The sequence below is a fragment of the Grus americana genome, chromosome 1 (genome assembly GCF_028858705.1).
Source record: "Grus americana isolate bGruAme1 chromosome 1, bGruAme1.mat, whole genome shotgun sequence".
Classification (NCBI taxonomy): Eukaryota; Metazoa; Chordata; class Aves; order Gruiformes; family Gruidae; genus Grus; species Grus americana.
This window is the reverse complement of record NC_072852.1, coordinates 148,809,509-148,837,196: the sequence shown is the minus strand read 5'-3', so window position 1 is coordinate 148,837,196 and position 27,688 is coordinate 148,809,509. Positions and strand designations below refer to the sequence as shown.

The following is a 27,688-nucleotide window of genomic DNA, read 5'->3' as shown; positions in this document are numbered from 1 at the left end:
ACTCAGTAACAGCTTTCGAGAAGTTCAAAACAATCAGAATGCAGAAAAGTACAGAACAAATTTAAAACTCCTACTTTTATAAACTCCTTTGATCGATTAGGATTGAACATTTTTCTGTAAGGCTTATGATAAGCACAGTAGCTCCCATCTGAAATAATGAGGTCCCATGTGAGACCAGCTCCTACAGCTTTCTTGGAATGGATTAGAAAGTCAGGGCTTGCCCAAGGAGCTAAGCAGAGCAGGCTGCCTCTCCACTACTGCAGAGAAGCCCTTCACATCTCCTCCATTTGAGGTCTCCTGCATTTCCCCCAGCTCTGGAGAAGCTGCAGCAGGAGGTTGCTCGGTGCGACACTGCTGGGGACCGTGCTGGTCCCAGAGAGCAAGGCAGTAGCCTTGGGCTGCTCTAGCTTCACCTCACTGCAAGGAGAGTACAGGACACAACCGAGCCAGGCTCTCAGCTCCCGTGTGCCCAGGCAGGGCAAGGTGATTAGTGCTGATGATGTGCCAAGACCAGATTAACACAATGGTTAACGAGACCCTTTTCCTCACATGCATTCAGTAACCAGAATGAAGAACTGATAGAGCAGTCTTGCTTAAGATGCTTCAAGACTGTGCCTTGCAGTTGTCCATTCTCAGCATGCTCCAGTGGAGGAATGAGGGGAAAAAAAAGAAAAAAAAAGCAGTGCTGTAAGAAAAAAGTATGTAGTGCTTTATTGAATTAAGAAATGGACCTTTCTTCAAATTGTCTTTACGTAACACACATGAAAACTTTAACATTGGTTGTATAAATATATCAAAAGGAACAAATATTTTTTAAAAACAGTATTTTGGCTCAGTAAAATAACTTTCCACCAAAAGTAGGGATAACAAGTAGCAGTTTTTCATACAGTCTATTCCAGTCAGCAAAAAAACAGTTCAGGAGGCCTGAGGTCGCCGGAACTCCGTTGGCTGGCCTGCATACTACGAGCTGTCAAGGTGGAAGCACAAAGTCAGTATTGCACCCTAGTCCTCAGAGTACAAATACCATACTTCCAGTGTCTAGTCTTCACATTTGATATAGGGATCTTCTTACAGAAGAGTTCTGTGACCAAACTGTACAGCTTCTGTCCCACTAAATTCTTCTATCAATGTGAACCCTAACAGTTCACCTTGCTCAGATGGACATCAGTCACTTCATATGAATCTCAAGGCGCTCTCACCGTACAACAGGCTACCACCAAACCCACACGGTATTTAAAAGCTGTGTGGCACAGCTAAGTGAACATGGCACTTCATGACCCAAACTGTCCCTCCCTCGACACTTCAGTCTTGATTAAAACACAGAATGAGAACAGAATGTAAGCGTGTGCATTGGTCTATGTACATGACATTCATCAAAAAAACATCCCAGTACCATGACAGTTTGAAATAGTCTGATGTTTCAAATGCACTTTTTCCCCCCTCGTAACCTGAAATGAAGATATTCTTATTCCATTCTGGCCAAACACACACTCAACTCACAAAGCTCAGAAGGCACTGTCTCTAAGAAGCAGTTTCAAATTTCCAGCACACACTGAGGTAAGCAAAGCACTTTAGGTGGGAGAGGAACCTATTTCCACTAGTTTTATCACTTATCAGGCAGAACACAAGGGTCACACTATCCCACGTTCACTGGGCAGTTCTTCCATGGGACGGCACCTCACACCATCAGTTTTGTTTGGCTGAGGATGGAGGCGTAACATGGTAAGTGCCTCAGCCATGAAAGAAGAAAGAGCCCACACTGCAGTGTCAAAATGAGTAGATGAATTCTGAAGGATACAGAACATGATGTTTTTTCTGATGAAAAAGTGGAGATATCAAAGGACCAACTCAAAGGGAAAATTTCTGCCTAATACTGTATTAGCAACAGCCTGCAAAGCTTGGAAAGTAATGGAGTTTGATGCGATAGTAAAGTGCTTGTTCCAAGATAAGGGAGCTGCATGGGAAGAGACAGGCTAGAATCTGAATGGGAGAGAGCAAAAGGTTCTGCAAGAGAGAAGCCTATCCTGTTTTAGCTCTATTTTCTAAACACACCTGTAGCCCAAAAGCATGGTCCCCCTACTCCTTTTCTTCTCCCATTGCACTCTGAACCCTCTGGGAACCAGATAAACTCACTAATCTGGGAGAAAACTATCCCAAGGAAAAGAACGATTTCTGCCGCATCAGTCTGTTCAGCCAGGTTCAGCTCTCAGAGCCAACAAATGCTAGGACCAGCACCCTGGCTGAGACCTGCTCTCCTTCAGCAACAGCAACCCACAAGAAGCAGGTGCCCTGAAGCCCCTTGATCCGGTCCTCAAGGTTGATGGGGATGAAGCCAACCATCCTGTACTCCCCACGAGAGTCTGTATCATTAGCTAAATTGTTCCACTTAGGTAGTAAGGACAAATATATTAAGCCACTTAACTGGGAAAAAAAAATCCTTTTGAGATTAATTTTTTTTGACTCAGTACAGCGTTACAATGGTGTATTTACGATGTCTGCATGGGATAAGTGACTAAAAATAGTGCAGTTCTTTAAAATGTAAAGAAGATGAAGGAAGAGTATTTATGCTTTGTCAGGTTCAGTATCACATTTCGGGGGCTCAGATTGTCTCTTACCTTTTCTATTGGACGATAACACACTGATGCAGTAAGAGGTTTCTCTTTCAGCAAACTCAACAAGGCAGCAAATAACAAACTTGTAACAAATAAAAGGTTTCTGTCATTTCATTAAAAAAAATTGAAACAAAAACATTCACTGGCATCAGCCATACCCATTACATAATATCACAATTGTAATTATTACAGTTCCCTTCATATTCAACCTTTAATTGCAAAACACAAGTTTTCTGTTTTTTTGATAGGTTGGGGTTTTTTCCCCTCCATTTATAATACCAAAAGAATTCCACCAAATCACAGTGCAATTTTTGGAAAAGGCCTCATGTGCTTCCTACACGGTTTCCATGTCATCACTGTGCCACTGACGACATTACAAGGTGTTATGCTGATCTGGCCCAAGGAAGGATGATTCACATCTGTAGAAGAAACTGTAGTACCTTCAATCCAGAAAATGTGGATGAGATTGTCTGCACAAAACAGATACATGTGACTTTCAATCAGTCCATCACCAACTATGTGAACTGAGTTAGTCAATAAGTGTCATTTTTCTGTTGTTTTTTTAGGAAGAATTAAAGTTTTTCGGTAACAAATGCAATCCTGACGAAGATGCACTTTTTCTGGATGGCATGTGGTAGCGCACTTTCTTCCAGAATCTGGTACTTGCTGAGTGAGACCTTTCTGAGAAGTCCCCTTTCCACCGGATAGCCCCGTGCTTTTGCTTAATATATTTGATGGCTTCTGGCATGTTTGTGTAATCTTGTATTTTCTCAAGTTCAATGAGAATTACTTTAATGCCTCCTTGGATAAGAGCATTATGCATGGCTAGCTGCTTTTCATACACATCTTCTATAACACTGGAGCAGGAGGGTTCTGGTACTAAAACAATTATCACTCTTCTACTTTGATGGATTTTTTCATCAGCAACGCTGATCACAGCTGTAGAGAAAAAGGTTGTGCAAAATTAAGGCTGTATGTTTCTATTTTTTGCTACCAACATGTTGCAGCTGCTTCATTCACCGCTCGATATTTGAGCCAAACATACTTTACTTCACCCATAGAGACAGGATAAGAGCGTGCAAGCAGTTACATTGGGTTAGCCAGTAAGTAGAGATCTGGCCAACGCCACACAATCTGACCCCATCAGGCTGCATACGTCTATATTTTTGTTTTCCGTAAACAGAGAAGAGCTACCAACTATCTAATACTTATCTCGCTAATGCCATTTTATTACCATCATAGGTGCAATTGCCAATAAACAAGTTCCAAAACCATAGGCCTAGATAAAACTATGACCTTTTCCTTAAATGGTTTGTTCCAATATGCTTAACTGGTTTTTGTTACATGTAAGCAAAAGAGAAAGCAAAGAATCCTCCCTTCAATGGCATTCCGGACAATTAATTCTAAAACAGCAAAATATGGCAAATACCACACAAAAAACATACAGGTTAACCCTGGGAACAGACTATTGCATTTTTTCAAGCTGGAAAAATAAAGTAGTACTTCAGATTCTACTTCGCAGGGAATTCTTCCTTCTCAAACCACTACCAAAAGCCTTCAGATGTAAAAAAGTGATCCATGAACCACCTCATGTAGGTTTGTTCACACCCAATTTTATATTTTTTTTTTTTAAACAAAACCTTCTGTTTAAGGCCTACTCTGCAAATTTCTTCAGTCTCAGTATTATCTTCCTAAAGTCATAAGACCAGGAAGGATTCAGAAAACTTTCATCATTGCACCTCATATAAACAGTCAGTAGGACAGACTTTGCAATTTTCAGTGACAGATGCTAGAAATTTAAATTTGATGCGCATATGCACACAGAGGAAACCTCCACAAGGATTCTAAAGTCTTGCAAGGAAGGCAACGCTTAGTAAGAACTTTCTCTAGAGATAAGTAGTCCTTGATACAGCTGATCATTGCTGCTAACCTAGTGTTGCTTTATATTTAGAATCACATCTGATTGCTTGCCTGTTTCTGACTTGTATTTGCAGCTGCCAATGAGAAAACTGGAGTGTAATTTGTCTTCAGATAGCTTACCTTCTCCTGGTAAATCATCCCTCCCAAATATGAAGAGGTTATATCCACATTGTCTTTCTAAGACCTCTGGCAGTATCTTCAGAGCAAAAATATTTGATGAATACAAGCAGCTCTCTCTGTTCTTTGGATACAGAACATAAGCATCATAGATCTTTTCATCTGAAACTAAAGAGTGAGCAATAAGAATAATACAGAAATGGACTCTAAAGACAAAAAAGCAAGCAAGCAAACAAACAAAAAAATCTCTAAACTCTGTTTTTTCCCTAGTTGAATCATTAGTTTAGGTCCTAATCCTGCTATTATCTAAGAATGTATAATTATACTAAGCCTGAAATATTTGTAGAATCAGGCCTTCTAGAATTCAGTACGCTGGATCGGAATAGGCAAGAGAGACCTGCAAAATTAAGTAGATTTGAGTATTCGTTTTTGAACTCTAAACAAAAAAAAAATGTTATCACTGAATTATCTGGAAAATACTGGTTCCAGTAGTACAACTGAATACTTGAAATTCCAGCTGCCATATAACTCGTATGTCATTTTTGTAACCTGGACCTTCAAAACACAGCAACCACTTAGACATGAAAACAAAACCAAAGTATTTGGCAAGTTTCAAGGTCTGAATTGTATTAGATATTTTGGAACAAACTTTTCAGAAAGACCAAATTTAAAAGACTTCAAAGACATTTAACAGAACCTCGATACCTCTGGAAGGTATTTTCTCTTTCTCTAGCCATGTACCTCCGCTCAGATGTTGCATACTCTCATAGACAGCACCTCTATCGACATTTTTCTGAATGCCAGGAATTTACAGAAAGTAATCAGAAGTGCCCTCAAATAGAAAACCGAAGAAAGTGAAATTTGCCCTGATTTGTCTATGGAAAATAAAAACCACCTAACAATTCCACTGTATTACTGCTTTCTGTAAGAACAGTCATTAAAAGAAATCTGAACAACTGCTGTCAGGACAGCATTCAAACCACTGAAGTGGGTCTTCAGGGAAAGCAATGACAGTACTGCATTCCTGGAAAGTTGCTGATTTCTCCCCTGTAGATGCTCGTGTTATCTGAACTAATTCTAAACATCCTAAAAACATGTTATCCTTTCAAAAATCCCAAGAAAGACCAATCGCAATTCACGAGGTTAACTCATTGCTCTGCAAGGGAAGGTGGAGGCTCATTACACCACGCAGCGCTGCTACACAAACGTACCTTTTTTACCCAAGAAAGGATGGCACGAGTCCCGGTACCAAAGCACAATATCAACTTTGAAGATCTTGTAGATAAAAAGAGTAAAAAATACTAAAAATACCAAAGAAACTCCTCCTCCAATTAAGAAACCCTGAATGTTCCGAGCTGCAGTAGAGTAGAATAAGAAAGAAAAACAAAATACAGTTATACACCAGAACCAGAGAAAGACAAGAGATGTTCAAAATTGTTTAATCATTAACATATTAAAAAAAAAATGAATAGGACTGAAAGTTTTTCATGTATGCTTTCTGCAAATACTGTTGTTTGACAAGCCTACTTCTATATTTCAGAGAAAGGATACCTAAGCAATGTGACAAATCAGACTACTCTTCAGTTGAAACACCAAAATATTGACATATCTCCTAGTGCAGCAATAGAGTGAGAATTCTTGTACAAAATTTTATCGGTCAGAAAGCAAGACAGTCAGTGGTGGGGAGAAGATTTCCTGACCATGCTATTCTCCCCAGATCAACCAGTTTTCCATTGTCTCTAGCCTCTTCGAAGACCTGACTTTGAACCTACTAATTTGCTGTCCTTAAAACAAACACCCTCCACAAACTGCATTTTTTAGTTCATACATATTAAAGGAGTTCTGAGGTTAAATCCAACCCTTTATGAAGAACTTATATAACAAACTAGAGCTCAGATCCACTTTCAGTCAATTATTTGTTTACAATGTGGTCCGCTAAAGGGAAGTGTGAGAACAACATTTGTCAAAGGATTAGCTGACAGTTGACAAAGCCAGCTGAATACAAGCTCAATAGACCACAGGCTCTTCTGCAGCTAAATTAAAAAAAAAAAAAAAAAAAAAAAAAAGGCAGCACTTATACTATCTGGAGATCTGCTTTTCTGTGTATCTGTTTTTAAATAAAAAGAATTAAGTCCTTCAGCCTTGCATTTGAGTTTTTAAAGCTCACTTTACGTTTAAGTTCATCTACTAAAAAGAAAATTTCATGCTAGCCAGGAATAGGTCAAACTTATGCTTGTCTCTGAGTGCAAGACTGGGGTCTTCAACAAGTGGCAGGATGCTCCCAAGCAACATGCATGAGCCTATCTAGAAGGTGATAACACAGCACATGCATCAGTAATGGAAAGTCCATAACCTTTCCAAGCAATCTATTTCATTCCCTCACTATCATCACTGTTACAGTTTCTCCTACTATATAAATAGTTTTGGGGTTTTTTCTCCTGGCAATATGAGCCTATTATTTGTTACTGAAGGACAGGACAACCAGGTCCACATATACATTCGTGTTCTTCTGCCAATCTGTTGCACACTTAGTTATATCTTCCCCCCCCCGGCTCTTTCAGAGAACTGGCCATTTTCACTGCTCTTCTAGATACATTATCTCCTCTGATCCACATGTTAAGTACAAGTGTGTAAAATGAAGCACAGTATTCCACTGAGGTCTCATACTTGCTTCAAATAAATTGGAGTCTTTCATTAATAGTTCCTAAAACACTGAATGAGAAAAGACAAAGCAAATTAAAAGTGCTATTTTCTTTAATTTTTCTAAGAATACGACAAAAAAAAAATCACAAAGAAAGGTATTGAGCTGCATCGCCCACTTTGCACAACGGACCATCACTCAGTTTTAGCTTTAAGTAGCATGTTGTCAAACTAACGGAGAAGTAAGCATTATTGATCATCATTTTACCAAGATGAGCTCTCTTACCTGGGCGTTCCAATTTGATGTAGGCTGCAAATTCTTGAGAACCATATATGAAGTGACAGAAAAACTTATGAGCATAATCCTTTACTTTCACATGTGAAATGTTAAATTTTGTTCCAGATACAGCAAGTCCATGAGATGTCACCTCTCTGTCATTAAAAAAGGGTAAAAAAGAAACATCTGTAGAGAATCTGAAATACCAGTGCTTAACATGGGACAGGTTCATCTATTCAAAGATACAATAACATTCATTTTTTATCTCTATGAACTTAAGAAGCCAGTGAAGCACAGTACATATCACCCCTATAACAAACAGCTTCACGACCAGAGGGGACTTGGCATTTTCCATACACGTTGGGTTGTTGGATTTTGGTTTTGCTGGGTGGGACAGAGTGCACCATTAGCAGTTGTGCAAATACAAAACTCAGAGGTGGGTGATACACCAGAGGGTCGTGCTGCCATCCAGAGGAACCTTGACAGGCTGAGGAAATGGGCTGACAGGAACCTCATGAAGTTCAAAGCAAAATGCAAATCCTACACCTGAGGAGGAATAACCAGTGCCCTGGCATCTTGGACTGCATTAAGAAAAGTGCTGCCAGCAGGTTGAGGGAGACGATCCTTCCCCTCTGCTCAACACTAGTGAGGTCACACCTGGAGTATTGGGGCCCATTCTGGGCTCCCCAGTACAAGAGATGCATGGATTTACTGAAGCAAGTCCAGTGCAGGGCCACAAAAACGATTAAGGGAGTGGAACATGTCATATGAGAGAGCAGGGGGCGTTCAGCCTGGAGAAGACAAGGCTCAGGGGCAGGGGGTGGATCTTATCAACGTGCGTAAATACCTGACAGGACGGAGTAGAGGGAGCCAGGCTCCTTTCCATAGTGCCCACTGACAGGACAAGAGGCAATGAGCACAAACTGAAACACTTTCCTATCTGAAATTCCATCTGAACACTTTTTTACTGTCAGGGTGGTCAAACACTGGATCAGGCGGCCCAGAGAAGTTGTGAAGCCTCCACCTGCAGAGATATTCCAAACCCAACTGGACACGGCCCTGAGCAACCTGCTCTAGCTGACCCTGCTTGAGCAGGGGAGTTGGACTAGACGATCTCAAGAGAACCCTTCCAACCTAAATAATTCTGTGAATGAAAGACTATTCAAACCAGTAATAACTAGTAATAAAAGTGTCAAGAGAAAAATCATCTTCTAGGATTCTTTATACTGATGATGAAGCAGAGACCTTTCTAAGCATACTAACAGACTCCCTGAGCCCACATTGTCCGTGGACAATGGCACAAACCAACTTGGGAAATAATAATGAACAAAATTCACAAAAGCTGAGTGACCCTGGTCAAATGTCAAATGACAACAAACATGGTGATATTGCATTTATGTCTCATATCTATTGCAACAAGAAGCTTGCAGATATAGCACGTTATCCTGCTAAATACCATCCTGCTCTAAGGTAGATTTACAAGTATAAGGTGGAAGGAGCCGCAGCAGGAAGGTACTTACAAATTGGCATCCTACTCTACACACCAAAGTGGCATCTCCTTATGTACTCAAGGAGGAAAACTTACTTTGCAGAACATCCTGAAGAACCAGTTTCTATTACATAAATAATTGCCAGCAATTTCTGTCATGGGACGCTAGTACAAACCTCATCATGTTGCAACACGTTCAGATTTGTTCAAGTCAGTTTTAACTTTCCTCCCAGCCAAGGAAAGAGTTACTTCCTAGGTGTAAGCCTCAAGTCCATAATGTGGGCCATGCCTACAGTGTGGTTTGCTACTAGCAAATGCTCCACAAATTTAATTGCTGAGAAATTGCTACTATTTTTTTAAATGAAACATTATTACTGCAATTAGATTCATTTCTCTAATACTGGATAACATGCTTTCAACTATTAATCCTAAATAGAACTTGCACAGGATGTATGTTGCACATCTCCATCTCTGGCATAGGAAAATTATCAGGCAGGGTAGGGATTAGAAATGGAGATCACTTCCAAGCAAGCCAAAAATCTTAAAAGAGAATTGCTTTGAGTCAAATACATTAAATGCTTTTCAGGAAGATGTGTTTAATAGCAGTACCAAGTTGGTTTCAGAAGAAGCTGCAGTTATTATAACTTTAAACATAGCTACACAGAGCTGCACATGTGTCTGAACCAGTGAAGCTGAGAAACTTCATGCCCTAAAGAATAATGGACTTCATTGTGCCTTAGAGACCGCAAGTTGGGGCCCTGATATTTACAGGTAAACAACCAAGTATACAGACCTATAACGAAGGTAATAATTCCCCCAAAGGAACCTGGTGACACAGTAGAACTAAGGTTCCTTCTGGAGGCCAGATACAGATGAATGAAAAAGATCATCTTAAAAGCAGGCTGCCACCTAACTCTCTAGCTATATTTTGCACTCATGATGGCACTTGACGGAGATGGCAATGCTTCTGCATGAGTGTGAACGGATCAGCTGAGATTTTTTTCTTTCTTTCTTCTTTGCTCTACATTTTAAGGGTTATATTTAACAGCAGTGATTGATACAATGAGACAGCAAACAGTACATCCACGCTCTGCTACAGCATAGACTAGTCACTGAGTAACAAAGGTCCTGCTGTCTTGAAAGAATTGCAGGTTTTATCACAGCTTAATTTGTGTTTAATTTTCCTGAATATAAAAAAAAAAACCCTCCTAATTGTCCTGCAACAAGAGCTTCTGCTTTGTGTTCTTGAGGATTAGCAACTGTGTTTGTACTTGGAAAAGGATCGACTTCACAAACAAAAGTAAGTTGGGTGATTTTTTGTTTTGGAACAATCTAACTTTCCCATATTAAGGATAGAGGGCAGGCTTTAAACTATTAGCAAAAAGGATTGCATAAGAATAAATGCATAAACAAGCCTTACAAAATTATATGTTTCACAACAGCGTTATAAAAACCTACGTATGATTGCTTCATTACATTTCTATCAGATACATCAGTATTCATAATAAACTGTTTATTTTTTTAAAAAACCAAGCATAAGAATATAAAGTACTTGATGCAGACTTCTAGTCAGTCTTTCAATGACTACTGACATTTGACTAGTAGTCAACATTATGGTGAATTCACTGCAAATTACTGCAGATTACTTCACCTACAAATGCACTTAAAATTCAATGTATAAGGATACTTACTCATAAAACTGTTCCCTGTAGGTGCTATCAAAGCTATCAACATCCTTATCATTAACTTGCCAGAATGGAATCAAGCCATTTATGCCACTTGATATATTACATTCCATAACTACATGAGAGCCTACAAAAAACATTTAAATACAGCAATTGAAAATCTTGTAACAGAAGCGGAATCAAGTGATTGGGGAACAGCTTGGAAAAGGAGGGATATGAAAAAACCCACTTACCTTATGAAAAGCAGAGTCCTCAAACTCATCCATTTGTAATCCACATTTGGAAGTCTCCGATCTGGATATAAATTCCACCCTAAATGTAGGTGTCTAAATGTTCACGTCTACACGTAAGCTAGATGTCTAAGCTAGTAACAGAGTTCAGGTCTGCTTAAGTCCACTCACATTATAGACAGCTGGACCTTATCAACTGAAGGGCTCTCCAGACTCCATGGAAACATCTCCAGGGCTCAAATCAGTTGCACATACAGATTATGGTGACATCTGAGATGCTCTCCAGCATTCAAGGCATCCGTATGGAGCCAGCAAATAGGACTACAGATCTTCAAGAAACCTGCACTGCTAGAGTAGCCAAGACCACCCAAAACAGCACTAGACATCTACGTGTAGGCAACTGAATTGAGCCTCTATTGATAACAGCACGAATTAAGGACCCTAGCTCATATGCAGATACCCACGTGTAGACAACTACACCCTGGAGCTGAATCCCATTCTTAGTGACCACGCACATCTTTACTCCAGATCAGAGTCTTTTGGCCAACATTGTCCACTGGGATGTTTTCTGAATACTCTCGCACTCTGCTCCGAAAGCAAGCTCACCTGTCACTCAGCTCCTTTGCCACCAAAAGTTCAGGTCTTACCTCAGTATTAAGAAAGCAAGCCAAGTTGCAGAATATATTTACTGCCAATGTACCTCAGAGAGCTCATTTACAGAAAGGTAAGCAGCTTTCTTGGATCCTTTCCTTTTGTATTTTACCCATGGAAGTTATGATTTGATAGGAGAAGGTGGGCTCTTAGTTCACCTATGTAAAGATCTCAGTGTTTTGTTTCCTAGAACCACATCACATCTAAATGCTTCCACCAAGGGATAGTCTCTATCAAAAGTATGGAATAAATCTTTAGCTCACATGCAAAGCAGGTACTTGAACAAGAGTTCACATAGAAATCACAGATGCTCCCCAATCTCTTCCCTCATGTCCTTCCACCACAATAATGAATTTTTCTAAAGATGTGGTTTAGTGCATTGCACAGCTCTTCAAAAGGAAGAAAATCCCTCAAGTGTTCCATGCCCTCCATTTCCATACATTCATGAGTGTATTGTTAAGCTTCTACACAACCTTCTCCTGCTGTTTCTCATTCAAAAAGCATACTGGTGTTTCCAGGTTTATGCAGGTGTTTCCAGGTTCTGCCCCACAGCCAGGCATTTAATAAGAGCAAAGATTTTTTTTTTTCCAGCATCTCATTAAAGGTACCAGACAGAGAGTATTACTTTTGAATGGTAGTGCCTTTTCAAAACAAAAGAAAAACTTCACCAACTTCCTTTAAAGGGTCCCCCTATAGTAGGGAAACATTTGTTGTGGTTCAGTAGCCACAATAAATCCACTTTGTGGGCTTTGTGTCTCTTTTTAGTCTCACATGTGACTACTTTCCTAGTGGCTGTAAGGCAATCAAGGTTTGTTCATGTTATCTGGTCTAAGGCATCCAATGATACATGAGTAACTTTTAATTCATGCAGTGTCCCATGCATAACAAATATGGACCAAACACTATTCTAAGATACGGAGCTAAACAAGTTGTCCCATAGCACATCTTAATGTAGGCTGAGACTCACAGGCAGCCCCTGGACTAATAACTGCTCAATTCTCCATTTCCTCAGCAAGTACTATCAAGGATTAAGAAAATACTAAAGGATATGTTCAGTAAATTCAAGAGCCTTTTAAGGGCCTATGCAGCTCAGACTCCTTCTGAGTACAGGGTGCATTGGTAGGAGTTTTTCTGAATTAAATGGAAAGTCATAATTAATTACCAGCCAGAACTGGGGATGATATTTTAATGGGTGGGAGATGCAGTACAGGGAAGCCCCACTGTAATATTACTTCATTTCTTCCACAGCCACAATTACAAAGGAAAAGGACAAAAGTTTTCACACATGAAGATTAGGGTTGTGTGAGGTAAAAAAAAAAAAAAAAAAAAAAAAAGATGACTGTGGAAAGTGTCCCTATTCCACTCTAAGATGTGGTAAACAAATTTCCTTATTAGTGGAGGAGCACAAATAAAGCTTTTCAGGCATGTAATTGTAATGAAGCCAGAGAAGATGTAATTACCAGAAAAAAAGAGGCTGCTGAGCCTTTTCAGAGTATTTCCAACAGAATTAAATAACCATCTGAAGACTGCAGGACTGTAAGTCTATAAAACAATACTGTTTCTATCATATCCTGATATTCTCACTGGTTAAAACAAAGCCTTCTGGACTTTGGAGGAACATCATTTCTATTAAAGCCCATTATTCTAGTCAAAATCTACTAATCCTCACCAGAACCTGGCAACTTCAGAATGAGACATTCACAAGCTCTTGAGGTCAAAAAGAGAAAAAAAAAAAACCAAAAACCCAAGAAAAAAAAACCCAAGAAAAAAACCCCAGACAAACCCACCAAAAAAACCCCAAAACACCCAAAACCACTGAAACAAAAAACAACCCCAAACAAACCAAAAAATCCACCAGTATTTTAATGCTGTTCACTTTAATACCATATACCCCAAGTCAGAATTTGGGCCAGAAAAAATGTTTCACGTGATGTGAAAAGAAGCCTCAACATGAAGAAAGAACTCCTGATATACACAGTATTTACAAGCTCCATGTCAGAAAAGGCATCAGCAAAAGTAGCTGCGTTATGTGGGACTACCATCAGCATGATGTACGTAAGAATAATCCACAATGCTCTTGCCTCAGCTCCCGTATGGTGCCAGAGCCCCAATGCAACCTTTCCTCAGAGCTTCTCTAATGAGCTAATTGGTAATAATCCTTCTTCAAAAGATTACAAACCAGCTTAGATCTTGTACTAGGAAATTCTAGCAAATAAACAAACACACTTCTCCAAAATCAGTTAATACCATTTTTAATCAAAGACTTTGTTTGAAATAGTTCTCCTTGGTACAAAATGAGGAAAAAAATTTATAGTTCAAGCAGCTCCAAAACTCATTCTTCTGGACTACATCAGTAGAACACAACTCTCTCCGATATATGATGCAATCTAACATGTATAGGTTTGCTTAGGGAAAGACTTGCATACTTGGCCCACAGAATCACAGAATAATTGAGGTTGGAAGGGACTTTGAGAGGTCTCTAATGCAATTTCCTGCTCAAAGCAGGGCCAGGTCTGAGGTCAGACCAGAGCTGCTCAGAGCTTTATCCAGTCAGGTTCCAAAGCCTCCAAGGACAGAGGCTGCACAACTTCTCTGGGCAGCCTGCTGCACCGCCTGGCCATCCTCCCTAGAAAGAAGTTATTCCTCATATCCAGAACGTCTTATTTAAGAAATTGCTAAGATAAACAATACCTTAGATATCCATCAACTAGCAGCTCACTGTTTCACAAAAGATCAGTATCTGAAACACTTCAAAACCCTAGAACAACGAATAAAATCCAGGTTGTGGAGAGGAAAGGGAGACAGGAAACACAGGACAGGAGGAAAAACTATTGAACTTGTCAACTGGTAACTACTCTAACGTGTTACATATACGTAACCATATTTCCACAGATACTGAGATGACGTCAAGACTTAGACACTGAGAAGTGGTACAAAGGACAGGTGTCAATAATAAAAAAAAAAAAATCCATCCCACTCAACACTGCTGGTCAAGAGACTCCAATCTCAGGTACACTGTTACGTCCCCCACAAATTACTTGCGGGAATCGTGTTCTATCACCTGTCTTTCAGATATCCTCAATCCACGTGCCTATCTCCAAGTCTTGCTGAAGTCTAGTGGAACTGTTCATGTGTTATTTCAGAAAGACCAGGAGCTTATTTGTTTTACTGAATGTTAACGACTTCTTACATAGTCACTACTTACCAAGTTCTACTTCAATTGTATTATTCTTCGGATAAACAAACTCTGGTCTCACCTGCAGTGGTCCTTCTAACAGAAACAAAGAGAAAAATAAGATCTTCAGGCAAGAAGAGTTCCACAACTAACTTCAATTGATAGTTTTACAATGGTTTTGTTTTATTGCTACTATTGTAGCGACATACTTACTACCAATTTCAAATTTACAACAGAAAAATCTTTCACAAGATTTGCTGTACTCTATCCAAACTATTCTATTTTGGCTTCCAAGTTTACAAAATGCTTTAGCTTACCTTAAAAATATATATTTTTAAAAAAATCTTAATTTTACTGGTGTTTGATATCAAAGTAATACAAAACCAGAAAACAAAAATGCAACTATCTTTGTCAGAGGGATGGATAAGGAAGAGAAAGAAGGATCGCATTAACAACCACCTAGATCAGGTGTATTTAAGTGAAAGAGTTAGAAGCACACACTTGAACTGGGCTGGAATTGTATTATTCTGCACAATGCTAACAACCCACTGTTCTTGTATCATCTGTCTGAATTTTGATTTAATCTAAAAAGATGGACGCTCTACCTCCAGCCAACTTTTCCGATAGGACTATTATCATGGTACTCGTCAGGTCATCAGCAACGCTGCCTACAAAGACGCAATCACAATGATCACAGCAATACACGACAGTACTGGGAGAATGAGACAGCCAGTTTTGAGTTCTCTGTGCAGAAAAGCACAACCAAATGCCAGCAGTAAGCCAATCCTTTCTAAAGGAAGATTAACTTTATAGTATTTATACAGCTTGTCACATCTCCATTCCCATCAATTGATATTCTAGTGAACTTTGTAAGGAAGTTCACCAGAGCCACAAGTAGGTGTTTTGCTGTGATGGTCTCAGCAAATTTTTTTTTTTTTAAATGTATTTAATTTAATGATGCATTATTTGTTTTAAGAAAAACAACACCCACTCCAGTAACCACTGCTTCCTTCCAATTCTCATTCATAACCCTGCATTTCTCATTTCCCTGTGACAATTCTTCCTTAGAAGCAATGCTCAAGGGTAGCAATATGCATTATTGTATTTATTTTACATTCAGGAAAAATTAATTAAAGAAGATTTGCAACTCTAATTTCATAAAGCTGAAGAGTAACATGCCAAAGAACTTATGCCTGCATACAAGTATTTACAGCAGAACCAAAAAGAGAAGAGAATAACCTCAATGCACTCACCTTTAACCTCTAGATTTATGGTTCGTGAAACATTATATTGTTTTCCCATATATGTGTACACCATACGGCATGTGTAGTTTCCTCTGTCTTGTACAGTTACATTGTGAATCAAGACAGAATTCTCACCTTCTGCCAAAAGAAGTCGCTTGTCTTCAAGAAAACCAGCCTTACACTCCTAAATATATAAAAAGTACCTGTGATTTAAGGGAACTAATAATCTGATAATTAAGTTACTGAACTCTACTGATTATTAAAATACTTGACAAATACTGATTTTTTTGAAAGCCAAAATGTGGGTTCTTATCCAAGCATTACTACGCTCTAACACAAAGCCTGATGATGTCTTGCTGCACTTTTTTTTAAAAATCATTGCAGCCAATCCTTTAAGTTTTCAAATGCTGTGTTTTAGTTCACTGCTTTCATTTAATAGTTTGACAGTTATCTAATTCAGCTGTAATGAAAGTTATTACGCATGTAGCAGAGTTTATGAGAATACATGCCTGCATTCCTGCTACACCGAGATGAATGAGAGCTGCTGTAGCAGTGCCTCGTGCTGTTTCTGTTGCAGTGCAAGTACAGTGAAAAACTTCCTTCTCTTCCCTGACCTCTAAGCAGTTTAGAATCACTTCATCTGAAAAGATGATGTATAGGTGCAGCACCAACGTTATTTTACGTGTACAGGCCCATGTAGCTACTTTAATACCAACATCAGAATTAAGAGTTGAACTACTTTAGAATTTTACCTTAACATAGACAAAAATACATGTTTCTAAGCTTGCACAGTCTACTGAATATTTTGGCAGAATCAGAGCAAGAGGCATAAGAATACCACAACGTGATCAACAGATACTCTGTGAAACTGAAATAGCTATGCAGAGCCTTGTATTGAAGGATACATACAAGTTTTTAAACTTATTATCTACATAACATAATCAAAGGATAAACTAGATTCACAGATCAAACCAAAACACATGCTTTTTACTCCCAAAAAACTTGCAAATCCAAAAATGGACAGTTTGGTTTTTTTAAAAATATGCCTCCCATACCTCCTTGCACCTCCCCAGTAGCGTAGCAAGATAGATGCCTTACTCAAACTGTAGAGAAATAAACCTTCCCTTGCAAAAGCTGCTTTTCACAGTTACTTCGTAATACATTTTAAATAGACTATTTCCTATCTTGTATATCTGAAATATGTGTGCACAATACCTTATACCAGTATACTTCGGGCTGATTATTGTCTTCATCTTTAAAATGTTCTAGATCAGGGCATATAATCTTTCCAGTTTTTGTGCTCATCACTTTTTGTTCAAACTTCATTTTTCCGTTAAAACACAAGCTGTTATCGTTCTTAAAAACTGTTAAATTTATAGTTTTTTTGTCAGAGTGGTTAAGGCTCCTGTAATGAGAACAGCAGACAAGTCAGGTCATTAACAGCAAGGTTCCTTATTTCCAGCAGTCAGGGAGTTTACAGAGAGCATCCCCGCCAGCCTTGCCTCTAATATAAACACCCCTGCTACAGCCCTCTAGCTCTTACACACCACCCTCAGCTCCTCGCCCCCACTTCCAGACTGAGAGATGGGAATAAGCTCTGATTTTGTGTTGTGAGCAGAAGTGGGGTCTGCTCTGGAAGAGCCAGCAGGGATGCCAGGACTTCTCAGAGCTGATGCTCTGCAGAGCCCACCACACCAACCCAGCCTTGCTGTTTTCAGCGCTACGTTTGCCAGCGCACAGCAGGGCAGGATAATCAAAAACATATCTGCACTGGAACACCCTCAGTGCCCAATGAACAGGAGAAGAGAGGTTCATTTCAGCATTCCTTGGAGGGACATATCAAGAAAAAACAGGCTATAACTCTTAGCAGAAGAGAGAGTATATAACTTTTGAACAACATGTACATCAAGGTGCAATATCAATGTGAAACCACTGCACAAGAACCTGTTGTACAGTAGCTCTGCAGAGGAGAAATGGCACTAGAGACCAGAAGCCTATGCCAGAAGTAAAGGAATACTCTCTACTAATTCATTGCTCAACTCTTCATCTCTCAATGCTATGCTAAGGGAGAAGTTTCCAGAAGAGTGAACTCGATGTTTTGACAGTCCTGGCTTCAACTGCTATATACTGCAGCTTGACAAGCTCTGTAATTAAGGTTTAAGTGACTGATGCACAAAATGTAGCCTACAGTTAATGCAACTGAACTTCAGCAAGTTTTTTGTCCTGCTGACATTAAGCAAGTCAGGGATGTGAGATGGCCACAGGAACACATCATAGCTAGAGTGACTAGAAACATAGCAGGAAAGACTAAATTAAAATTATTTAACTGGGTAGCTTTGAAAGGATTACATTTCTTCTGACTTCCAACTTAGCTTCATTATCAACTGTGGAGCAGGAAGGTGCAGAGACCTGAGACTTGTGCCTACACTGGAAGTCTTTGCTGATCACTGTCACTTCATTCACAACCCAAACCCCTTCAGCGCAACTGATGTACTGTATGCACATCAGTACATGTAACTACACACTACTAAGACAAATTTGAGGTCACTTGAAAAGCCTGCCTTGGCTGTTCTGAGTGTGCTGTGGTGAAGAAAAGATCAATTTCTGTAAGCCTTCTCAAAAATAATTTCCTGTTCAGCACAGAGGGAATTTCAGCCATTGTAAGTAAGATTTGGCCACCTCAAGTGGTGAAGTCCAGTGCACTAATCTGAGCTGTAGATATGGCAAGAGCTTTAAAGTACCGAATAAGGGAACAGAATCTATTCCTTGTTTCTTCTTCTCTGTGCACTCAGATCTTTTCAGCAGTACTGGGGTCGCATTACTTTCACTGTCTCTAAAGCTGTCTAGCACATTACTTTGCTCTTCACATGCATGCTCATTTTTGACCAGTAACATCTGGTAATGTTTTAAAATCAAACCTAAGGATAGTTTTCTGCCTTTTAATTTGTGAATTTCCAAAAGGATCCCCAAAAAGTTGCTAAGCTCTCCAGAAAGTCTCTATGTGGTGATACTGCATAAAATGCAGAGTTTGGTCCTCTTAGATCCTTCTTCCATTTAACCATGTCCAATGAAGAAACCAAAATGTTCCTCTGATCTGTCAGTATCAAACAGCAACTTGAACACAGGAAAAGCTGAAGCAGTTAAGACTCTTCCCTGTGACCTTACACTTGATCCAAAACAAACAACCCACACAGATCATTGTTAATATTATCATGCTTTAAGATAAAGAGTCTTCTGTCTGAACCACTTTGGCAATGCTACATGTGTAGAAGAAAAGAAAAAAAAGGCAGCACGTAGAAATAAAAAGCATGGTGAAAACAGTGCTTTTAACTGATTTAAGCTCTCCACCTAAACCAAAAAATTCTCTACACTCGAGTTCCACAAATATATTAGTCACACTTGTAAACATTAACAACCCAGTTGTTTCCCTCCTCCCTGCCTTACCTTACATCACATTCATAAAGTCCAGAATCTTCCAGTGTTGCAGGAATAAACCAAAGCAAGCCCTCTCGCTGATGGATCCTGGCGTCCCTCTCTGTGGTTACTGGTGTAGCACTACCATTTTTATACCACGTCAGATTGTAGTCAGAGTGAAGCACTGGCAATGTAATTATTGGGCAACTAATAGCAGTAGGCTCTCCAACAAGCACAAAGTAATCACAAATAATGCATTCTTCTATTAAAAAAAAAAGAAAAAACCACAATGCTTTTAATCTGTATACTTTTATGGTTTAGAAGTATTAATATCCATTCCAAGTTACACAGAATTAGAAAATAAACTTTCTGTAACAGTTTACCAGTAAAACATCGCTAGGCTACCATTTTTTGTTCGTTTAACACCTTCTGGTTGAGGATCTAAACCACATATTTTACAAAGCTTAAGCCACAACTTCCCTCAATTAAGGTAGTCAGCCACAAGCACATGCAAGTCCAACAGCCTCAGTGCCAACTAGGGTATAAGAAGATACATGGCATTCACCAGGCAACACAAGCTTCACAACTCACCTGTAGCGTCCTTTGTTATTTAAACATGTTAGTACTTTTGCAGAATTAACAGATTCTTAACGTAGATACTATCTGTGAAAAGCACAGTGCAAACAGTAGCAGTGCAGAGGTCCTCACAGTGTTCTGGCCATTATGGCTGTGGGGCCAAAAACAAATCAGAAAAAAAAGGGGGGGGGGGGAGGGGAGACCTTTTTGACCTAAAGCACAAGACAGTATGGAGTGACATCAAGACCTCAACACATTAAAGAAGTCTGTGAACCAACATGTCGTAATACAAAGGAAATTAGGAGAGGCATAGTATTTAGATTAAGAAGTCTTGACTATAATGGGTTATTTCCTTACTACATTTGCAATTTCTGTCATCTCTATCCAGAAGACCCTTTAAATTATGAACATTATTCTAAACATCACATAAAAGGTGAGTATAAACAGAATTTTTATAATTATGGCTGTGTAACAAGTTGACAAGACACAGTCATGCAGCCTAACGAGCAGTTTTTTAAACATCAGTCAAAAAAACATCAGGGAAAGAAGGACAGATACTGCAAGAAGTCATCAAGAACCCAAAGCTGCAGTCAAAAACTACTTGGAGGACACCAGTTTCGTACAAACAGAGCAGGCCATTTGGCTATAAAGCAGATTTTAAAAGCTTCCAAACTTTTACATATTTTACATATGCAACACTGAATTCCTGTGAAACTGCAAAACATCTGACTGATTTTACAAATCTTGCTGAATGACTGTATAAATACAAAGCTAATGTATTTAATTTCAAAATAAAAAAAGTCTCCAGTAATCTTTGCAGTCCCACCACCTTCCTATCATCTAATTTAAAGACTTCCAAGTAGGTCCCTATGGAGCTTAAACTAATTCAGAAACAATATTAGACTGCTTATGCCAAGAGCAGCAAGACAAACATCATTAATTGATGTAGTCCTAAACTTCACAGAAAAAACAGATCTACCGTTAACAATATTACTAATTAATTGTAAAGGAAACTAAGCCCTACTGCTTTCAGGACTAGAGCTACAGCATGTCTCAAGGCATTTAACAGCTAACTTTAAGTCAAGGAAGCCAATTTCTTTGGACTTTCTTCACAGGAATCAAGGAGAGGCTAATCAAAGCCTCAGTACCCTATATTTATGTGGCTAGATTTAAAAATATTTATGTCCATTCCACCCCGGTGCAACTTCAATCCAAGAAGAGGCATTCAGCATGTCTTTGATACGCTGAAGTAAAAACAAATCTCAAATCCACTATTTGCTCTCAGTAACTCTTTTCTACTAAATACATACAAACTGTCTCTTGCAGGTTTTCTTTTTAAAAATGGTAATTTCAATAACATATTTAACTTACCAGCACTGAGCAGAGGTATCAGTAGAACAAGACAACCAATGAGCAAAAGTGTAGTTGTCATCTTTTGCTGCAAAGAATATTTTTCCATTAGTGGAGTGTCCAAGCTGCACTGTCCTCTGCACCCTGCTTTACTTCTTAAATAAATAAGGCGAAGCATTAGTCATCTTGGGGAGGGAAAAAAGCACAGTTAAGCCAAAAAAGAACCAAGAACCCTCTAGCACAGACACGTTATGCTAGCATACAGTGATTTAAGCTACACTGTATAATGTAGAAGCCAAACTTGATTAAGCTACTCCTCTTTCTACATGTTTACAAGAGACAGAATCACACAGATGTATGAGGTTTCGTTCTCTGAACTGTTCTTGTACAGTTCAGGCAGCACTGCTTTTAAGAGCAGATGAACTTGTAGTTCTCTGCAAGAGGACACGCACGCTCCAACTCCAGTGTGATCTGGCACTTAAATTAGTGTTGAAAGTCAAACGTGTGTGGAAACCGCAGCTAATATCAATTGCTGTGGTCAGATCCAAAACAAAGTGTTAAAGAATTGTAGTTTCAGTTCACACCTCAGGTCTTCTTTGCAGATGTCTTCTACCAACAAAGACACGACTGAACAGACACCCACTGCCCTCCCAGCCCGCAAGTGGTTTCCATGAAACCTCTAAATCTTAACCAAGTCCTGCTCCCCTCTCAGACGCGCCTGCTTTTTCTTGGCAAGATGTCATCAGAGCCCTTCCCAAGCCTTCTACTGTCAGCCAGCTGGCAAACACTTAACCCCTTTCCCTTCCGACAGCTCCTTGTAGGTTAAGGTCTGCATTTAGCTGTCTCGCCTTTCCTCAGTTCCCAACTATTTTGCGTGCTGCTCCCTCTCGCTCTAAAGCAATCTGGTTTCCCATGTAGCAGTCCATTGCAAAACATCCATTGCACAGGTCCTAGCTAGTATTTGCCTTCTACCCAGCTAGAAACAGCTGGAAGAAGAGATGGTACTCCCTGAAAAACACACACGGCCTTGACTTACTTTTATATCCCATGTAGTTCGCTTTAGTGACAAATAAGCCACACGAGCTACTTCTTTTGAAACATTTCATTCGCAGAAGTGTTGGGCTAGTAGGAAGGGACACACAGAGCAGAGTTCAACACTTTTATGTAACAGCCTCCAAGTACGTACTTCTTTTGGACAGTTTATCTGACAAAGCACTCATACCATAGTCTTTATTTAGTTGCCTTGTACATGGCTTTCCTGTATCTTGCCAATAAGCTGATCATCATTCTTGGAGTTTCAGCTTACCTGTAAAGAGTGGAGAAGGGGAGTGGAGAAGTGGAAAAAAGGATTCTACAAAACATATCATTTGGACAGCAGCATACACATACAAACCCAAATTTTCTACAGACATCCTAAATGTAAAAGCAAGATCATCCCTCTGCCTACACTTGAGAGATGACTTAAAACAAAAGAGCAATAACAAAACTTACAGTAAAGATTGACTGAGAATTCTACCAAAGACCTTTGGAAAATGAAGTTTCTGGCAAAAACAAGATAACTTTACACAGGTGTCAAGCAAGAAACAAAACCAGACGTAAGTATTCGCTTTGTAAGACAGATTTAACCACTAAAAGGTCACAAAGAATACTTAAATTTAGAGCAAGATAAGAATAACTAAGCAAGCCAACAGGTTAAGCTTTACATTTTGCACCCATTACTGGTCTCCAGTACCAAGGGTGATATTTAGCATGATACTGTATGCTAAAGCTCAACTGTTTTAAAGTTCTACTCTTCCAAAATTCCCCCCCCCCCTTCAAATACTGAGGTGGTAAAGCTTAAAAACTCTGGAAGGAAGGAAAGAAGCCTCTAGCTTTTGTAGGTACAATACCCTACAGTATACGGAGCATTTCTATTCAGTCAGTACGGTTTCCAGTGACCACACAAGATTTTTACACTTTTTTCATAAGCAGAATATACAGAGAAACACTACCCAAAATCCACAAATGTGAAACAGCAAACTTTGTTTAAAAAGCAGATGTTTGTGAAGTCTTCTAAGAAATAAGAAAAAAACCCAACAGCAGCAAACAAACAAAACCCCACACCACCAGTTCGAGCTACTACAAAAGGTTTGATTTCCAAGTTACTTTCCTGATATTTATCTTCCCAAAGTTAACAACTTACTACTGCTCCTTCGAATTTCTCAATATATAAACAAAATGCAGCTGATCATTTTATAGGGGCATGCAGGAATGCTGAGTCACACAAAATGATGCACAAGCACCCTCTAGAAGTGGGTCTGGTTATCAACTGTGGTATTCTGACACTGAAGTGATGACCACAAACTTTAGTCCTTAAATGCTTCCTTCCCAGACAATCCAGCAAGTTGCAGGACTACAGAAAAGTCATACCTTTAAGAAAAGCTCATTATCCAAGACATCTTGTTGAAGCTACATCAAAATGAAACCACAGAAATCAAAGAAGAATATTTACAAAGAAGCCTACAATAGTTAAATCTTTATCAGCTAAATTCCAGTTGAACTTTGAGACAAATTATTAACTGGTCTGAATCTGATCAAAGTGTTTGTTAGAAGTACTGCCTCAACTTTCACCAAAGCACCGGGGGGGGGGGGGGGGGGGGGGGGGGGAAGGGAAAGGGAAAAAAAAGATGGATATCTGTAGCTCTGCATAACTAGCCACCACTGGTTGATTCTAGTACAGTGAAGAGCTACCTATCTGCCCACTTCCACCTCACATCAAACTGGAGGCAACGAGAGCATCCAGAGCACCTTGAAAGAAGTGATCTGATCAGTATTCAAGTCAACTGAAAACATTACCTCCTTTCAGCATCAAGTGGAAGGAGCTCATTTTGTAGTCAGCGCTTCAAAGACTCTTCTATGTCATTTCAACTCCTGATACCTGTCAATATAAAGTAATGTGGACCTTAATGTGGAATATTTCTTATTTAAGTCCGAAGTAAGTTATTACTTTTCCACTAACATTTTCAGAGTACAGTTAAGAGGCATTTAAAGGGACCAGAAGGGCTCATGCAGATAAAAATGTATGTATCAAAAATACAGTGATGAAAAGTATTAAAAAATTAATGTGTTACTTGGGGAAAAGGGTGGGAGAATCAGTAATATTGTTTACAAAAAAAAAGTAATGGGTATTTCTCATTTCAGGATTAATTTAAAATATCTGAATTAAGGATTCTGCATTATAAAACAACTTTTCTGCAAGAGTTTTATGCCAATTTCTCAGCTTTTACAGCACTTCAACTTTGCAATCTATATGAAAGGCGAGCGTGTTCATTTACCAACCGCAACCTGTTTTTTTGAGAATCCAAGCGCATACAAACACCCCAACTCAAACAAGCATCCAGCTGCCGAATCAATTTACAAAGATGAAAACCAAAAACCACCCATCCAGCATTTCAACCGAATGAAGCACATCAACCGAACCCCCGATTAAAACTCTCCAAACTTAAGAGCTGCTGCTGGAACCAAACCGGAACCTTGATGCAGCGGAGCAGCTTTCAAGGAGCAGCTCACTCACCCACCGCCCCCCAGCTCCGGCTGCCCGGGCTGCTGCCAGGCACCGTGCCGGCTGGGACCAGCACAGGTCCGGGACCGCCGGAGCAGCTCCTCGCTACCGTGGAGATGGAGATGTCCCCCAGGCAGCTCTTTCACCCAGAGCTTTGTTTTTGTTGTCATACGAAGAGTTAAAAAGGAGCCCCTGTTGGATCACGGTTATGCAATAAATACTTTCTGTAGTCTTTTACCGGGTCGAGAAGATTTACGCCAAACTTTATCCTGCTTCCTGTTACAAGTACTTTAAAAAAAAAAAATAAAAAATTGTGGTAGCGTTCGGCACTCCTACAGTCTTCAGTTTTATACCGTGCTTTCCCACCTGTGTATAAGGCGCTACACAACGAGGAAGCAGGCGCAAATGCAAAATAAAAAACGCCTTCCAAGGAAGCGATTTGGTGCCGTAACAGCAGGAAAACCGGCAGCCCCACGTCGAGGTAGCGGGATTGTACGAACACACCGCGCGTCCAAACAAACGGGCTCAAAACACGGATGACATTCACAGAAACCGAGGGGTTGCGGTTCATTTTTTAGGAACCATCAGCACTCCAGTCTACCTGCCGAGGAGCCGATCCCCGCCTTCGCCGCAACCCGCGGACACCCTGACCGGCCTGGGGACGCCGGGCCGGAGGAGGCACTCCCGCCACCGCCCGCTCCCCACGCCGCCACACAGGAGGCAAACGGGCAGCGGGAGACACGCGACGAAGGAAAAGCCCAGCTGCGCCCCCGGTCCCCGCCGCGGCCGGACGCCCAGCTGCCCTCCCCGTCCCGCCGCTGGAAGCCGAGCTTAGCCCCGGGAGGGAGCGAGGCGGCTGCCCCTGCACCGCCCACCGCCCTTCCTCACCTCCGTCCGCTCCCCGTGCTGCGCCTGCCGCCACGGCCCGCGCCACAGAGCGGGCGGGGGGGCGGGCAGCAAGCCCCGCCTCCCCGGAGAGCCGAGGTCGCGGCCGGCGCCTCGCCCCTCCCAGCGGCCGCCCCACCGCCTGCACCGCCCGGATGGCGGCCCGCTGTCCGCTGGCGACGGGTGGGAGCCTGGTTGGCTGCTTCAGGGTGGGCTGAATGGCTGTGGGGAGCCCGGCGAGCCGGCCAACCCCCACCGATCCCCGAGGGCCTGCGAGCACCTGGCGCAGGCGAGCTGGCCCTCAGTGTGGCCTGTGTGGCCTCCTTTGGGGCATCTCCCCGAAGTTTGAGGTCACCCTGTTTTCTCTGGCACCAGCCCACTTCCTTTAGCCGCCACGCCTGGGTTTAGTTCCCCTTCAGGCTGCAATGCCAGGGCGGCCGGGTTGGCTTCAGTGCAGACACCAGTTTTCCCTCAGGCTGCCCTCGGGGCTCATGGCAAGCCCTGACCAGGCTGGTCTCAAGGCACAAGAGCCCTGCAGCCAGCTCAGCTTGCCGGCTCTGCCGCTGTGCGGGGCTCATGCCCATCTGCTGCCCGGTGGGAACAGAGACACGTCTTCAAATAACCAGATTCTACCCGTGCACTGCGGGGCATCGCAGGGCCTGCCGGATGGAACCGTACCTGCCCTGGGGACCTGTGTAGCACGAGTGAAACCAGGCCTTGGTGAATCTGGCACCCCGCTCCTGAAGTGAGTGCAGGGACCCTCACGTTTGCCTGGGATTTTCCAGGACAGAATGCGAGTGCCCACTGCCACCGTTCCCGTATTCCATCACCTGAAGTTGCTCAACCTCTCTATTTGGAGCAGAGCTTTGTTTGCTTTCTATCATGTGTTTACTTTTTATCTGGTTCGGTCAGCCGTCCCTTCCACTGTGCTAGGGTATCACTTTTTCAGTTCAAACAATAGTTCTTCCTTCAGGGTTTGGGTAGTAACTCTATATACTTACATTCTTTAGTTTGATGGTGAAATTAAGCATGTTCAAACACAGAAATTCAAATTTTTCCAGACAGGGAGAAGTTTCTCTGGAATTGTTTCCTTCTCCATAGTTTTCAATTCAGTGCCTTTTCCTCCTTGAGTTTGCCTTCACCTCCTTCATTTTGGTTCCCATCAGCTTACTTTTAGTCAGTCCTCAGAGACACGACTGTAGGGTACTCAGCGTGATCGCTTGTCCCCATCTCTGCTTTTATTCAAGATCCACACGCATTAACTTTATTGTTGAAGTAAACATACTTTTTAGTATGAATTATAAAAATGTAATGTAAGAAGAAGCTTCATCTTGGGGTTTGAACAATTTCCAAATCAATGTGAAGGGTCTGGCAACTTAGTTAAGGGTTTGGGAAAATGCAGGAAGGCATGTTTTAACTTATTAAATGATAGAGGAGATCCTCTCTTCTGGACTTGGAGAACCATTACTCTTTCCCAAGTGGGAAGCTCGGGCTTTTTCGGGTAGAAGGGCTAGTTTGCTTCCCTCTTGGTTTCATTAAGACTAATTAGAAGAAAGAAGGGATTCTCATACTGGCCTTCTTCCATGTTGATGATATCAGGATGAAGAGCTGGCTTGAGCCATGGAGTTCTCAGAGAAGTAAGCCATGAAATGTTGACCAGCTTATCTGATGATATAAAGGGGGAGAAAACCCTTTATGAGCTGGATGGGTAAATTTCTCTTCCTGTTGCTGTGTGTGATTATAAGCCTTTGCAAGCTCTCATGTCTATTTTAGCTGTGCAAAATGCTTTTATTGGCTTTTGCCTTCACTGTTTTTGAGTCAAGGGTGGTGTTAAGGTGACTGGCTAAATTGGAGGAACTTCATAGGCCATACCAATCTTAAG

At 40.8% G+C, this 27,688-nt stretch overlaps 1 protein-coding gene across 26 annotated transcripts; it reads right to left on the bottom strand.

Annotated features, from left to right (window-relative positions):
* Positions 1-688: 688 nt before the first annotated feature.
* On the bottom strand, positions 689-26,583 carry LOC129205078 (interleukin-1 receptor type 1-like). 26 transcript variants are annotated; one of them, XM_054822130.1, is made up of 14 exons: positions 25,810-25,935; positions 24,216-24,297; positions 22,603-22,686; positions 22,417-22,502; positions 21,402-21,565; positions 19,485-19,716; positions 17,256-17,445; positions 16,050-16,224; positions 14,827-14,892; positions 10,747-10,867; positions 7,576-7,721; positions 5,861-6,004; positions 4,653-4,817; positions 689-3,551 (listed from the first exon to the last, which is right to left on the bottom strand). In XM_054822130.1, exons 5-14 carry the CDS (start codon positions 21,556-21,558, stop codon positions 3,175-3,177), a joined length of 1,773 nt encoding a protein of 590 aa, XP_054678105.1. In that variant the 5' UTR covers positions 21,559-21,565; positions 22,417-22,502; positions 22,603-22,686; positions 24,216-24,297; positions 25,810-25,935; the 3' UTR covers positions 689-3,174. The 26 variants fall into 26 exon arrangements, with proteins under 26 accessions (XP_054678105.1, XP_054678220.1, XP_054678245.1 ...); XM_054822245.1 differs by having other exon boundaries at positions 21,402-21,535; XM_054822270.1 differs by having other exon boundaries at positions 14,827-14,889; positions 21,402-21,535.
* Between the last annotated feature and the right edge of the window lie 1,105 nt (positions 26,584-27,688).

Excerpts from the sequence above, each read along its gene's own strand:
- LOC129205078 (XM_054822150.1), bottom strand. The coding sequence starts at position 21,558 with ATGCTTCGCCTTATTTATTTAAGAAGTAAAGCAGGGTGCAGAGGACAG. Across the intron at positions 17,446-19,484 it reads CTTTATGAATGTGATGTAAG|GAGCCTTAACCACTCTGACA; the intron begins GTAAGGCAGGGA and ends TTCTCATTACAG. Across the intron at positions 16,225-17,255 it reads CCGAAGTATACTGGTATAAG|GAGTGTAAGGCTGGTTTTCT; the intron begins GTATTGTGCACA and ends TTATATATTTAG.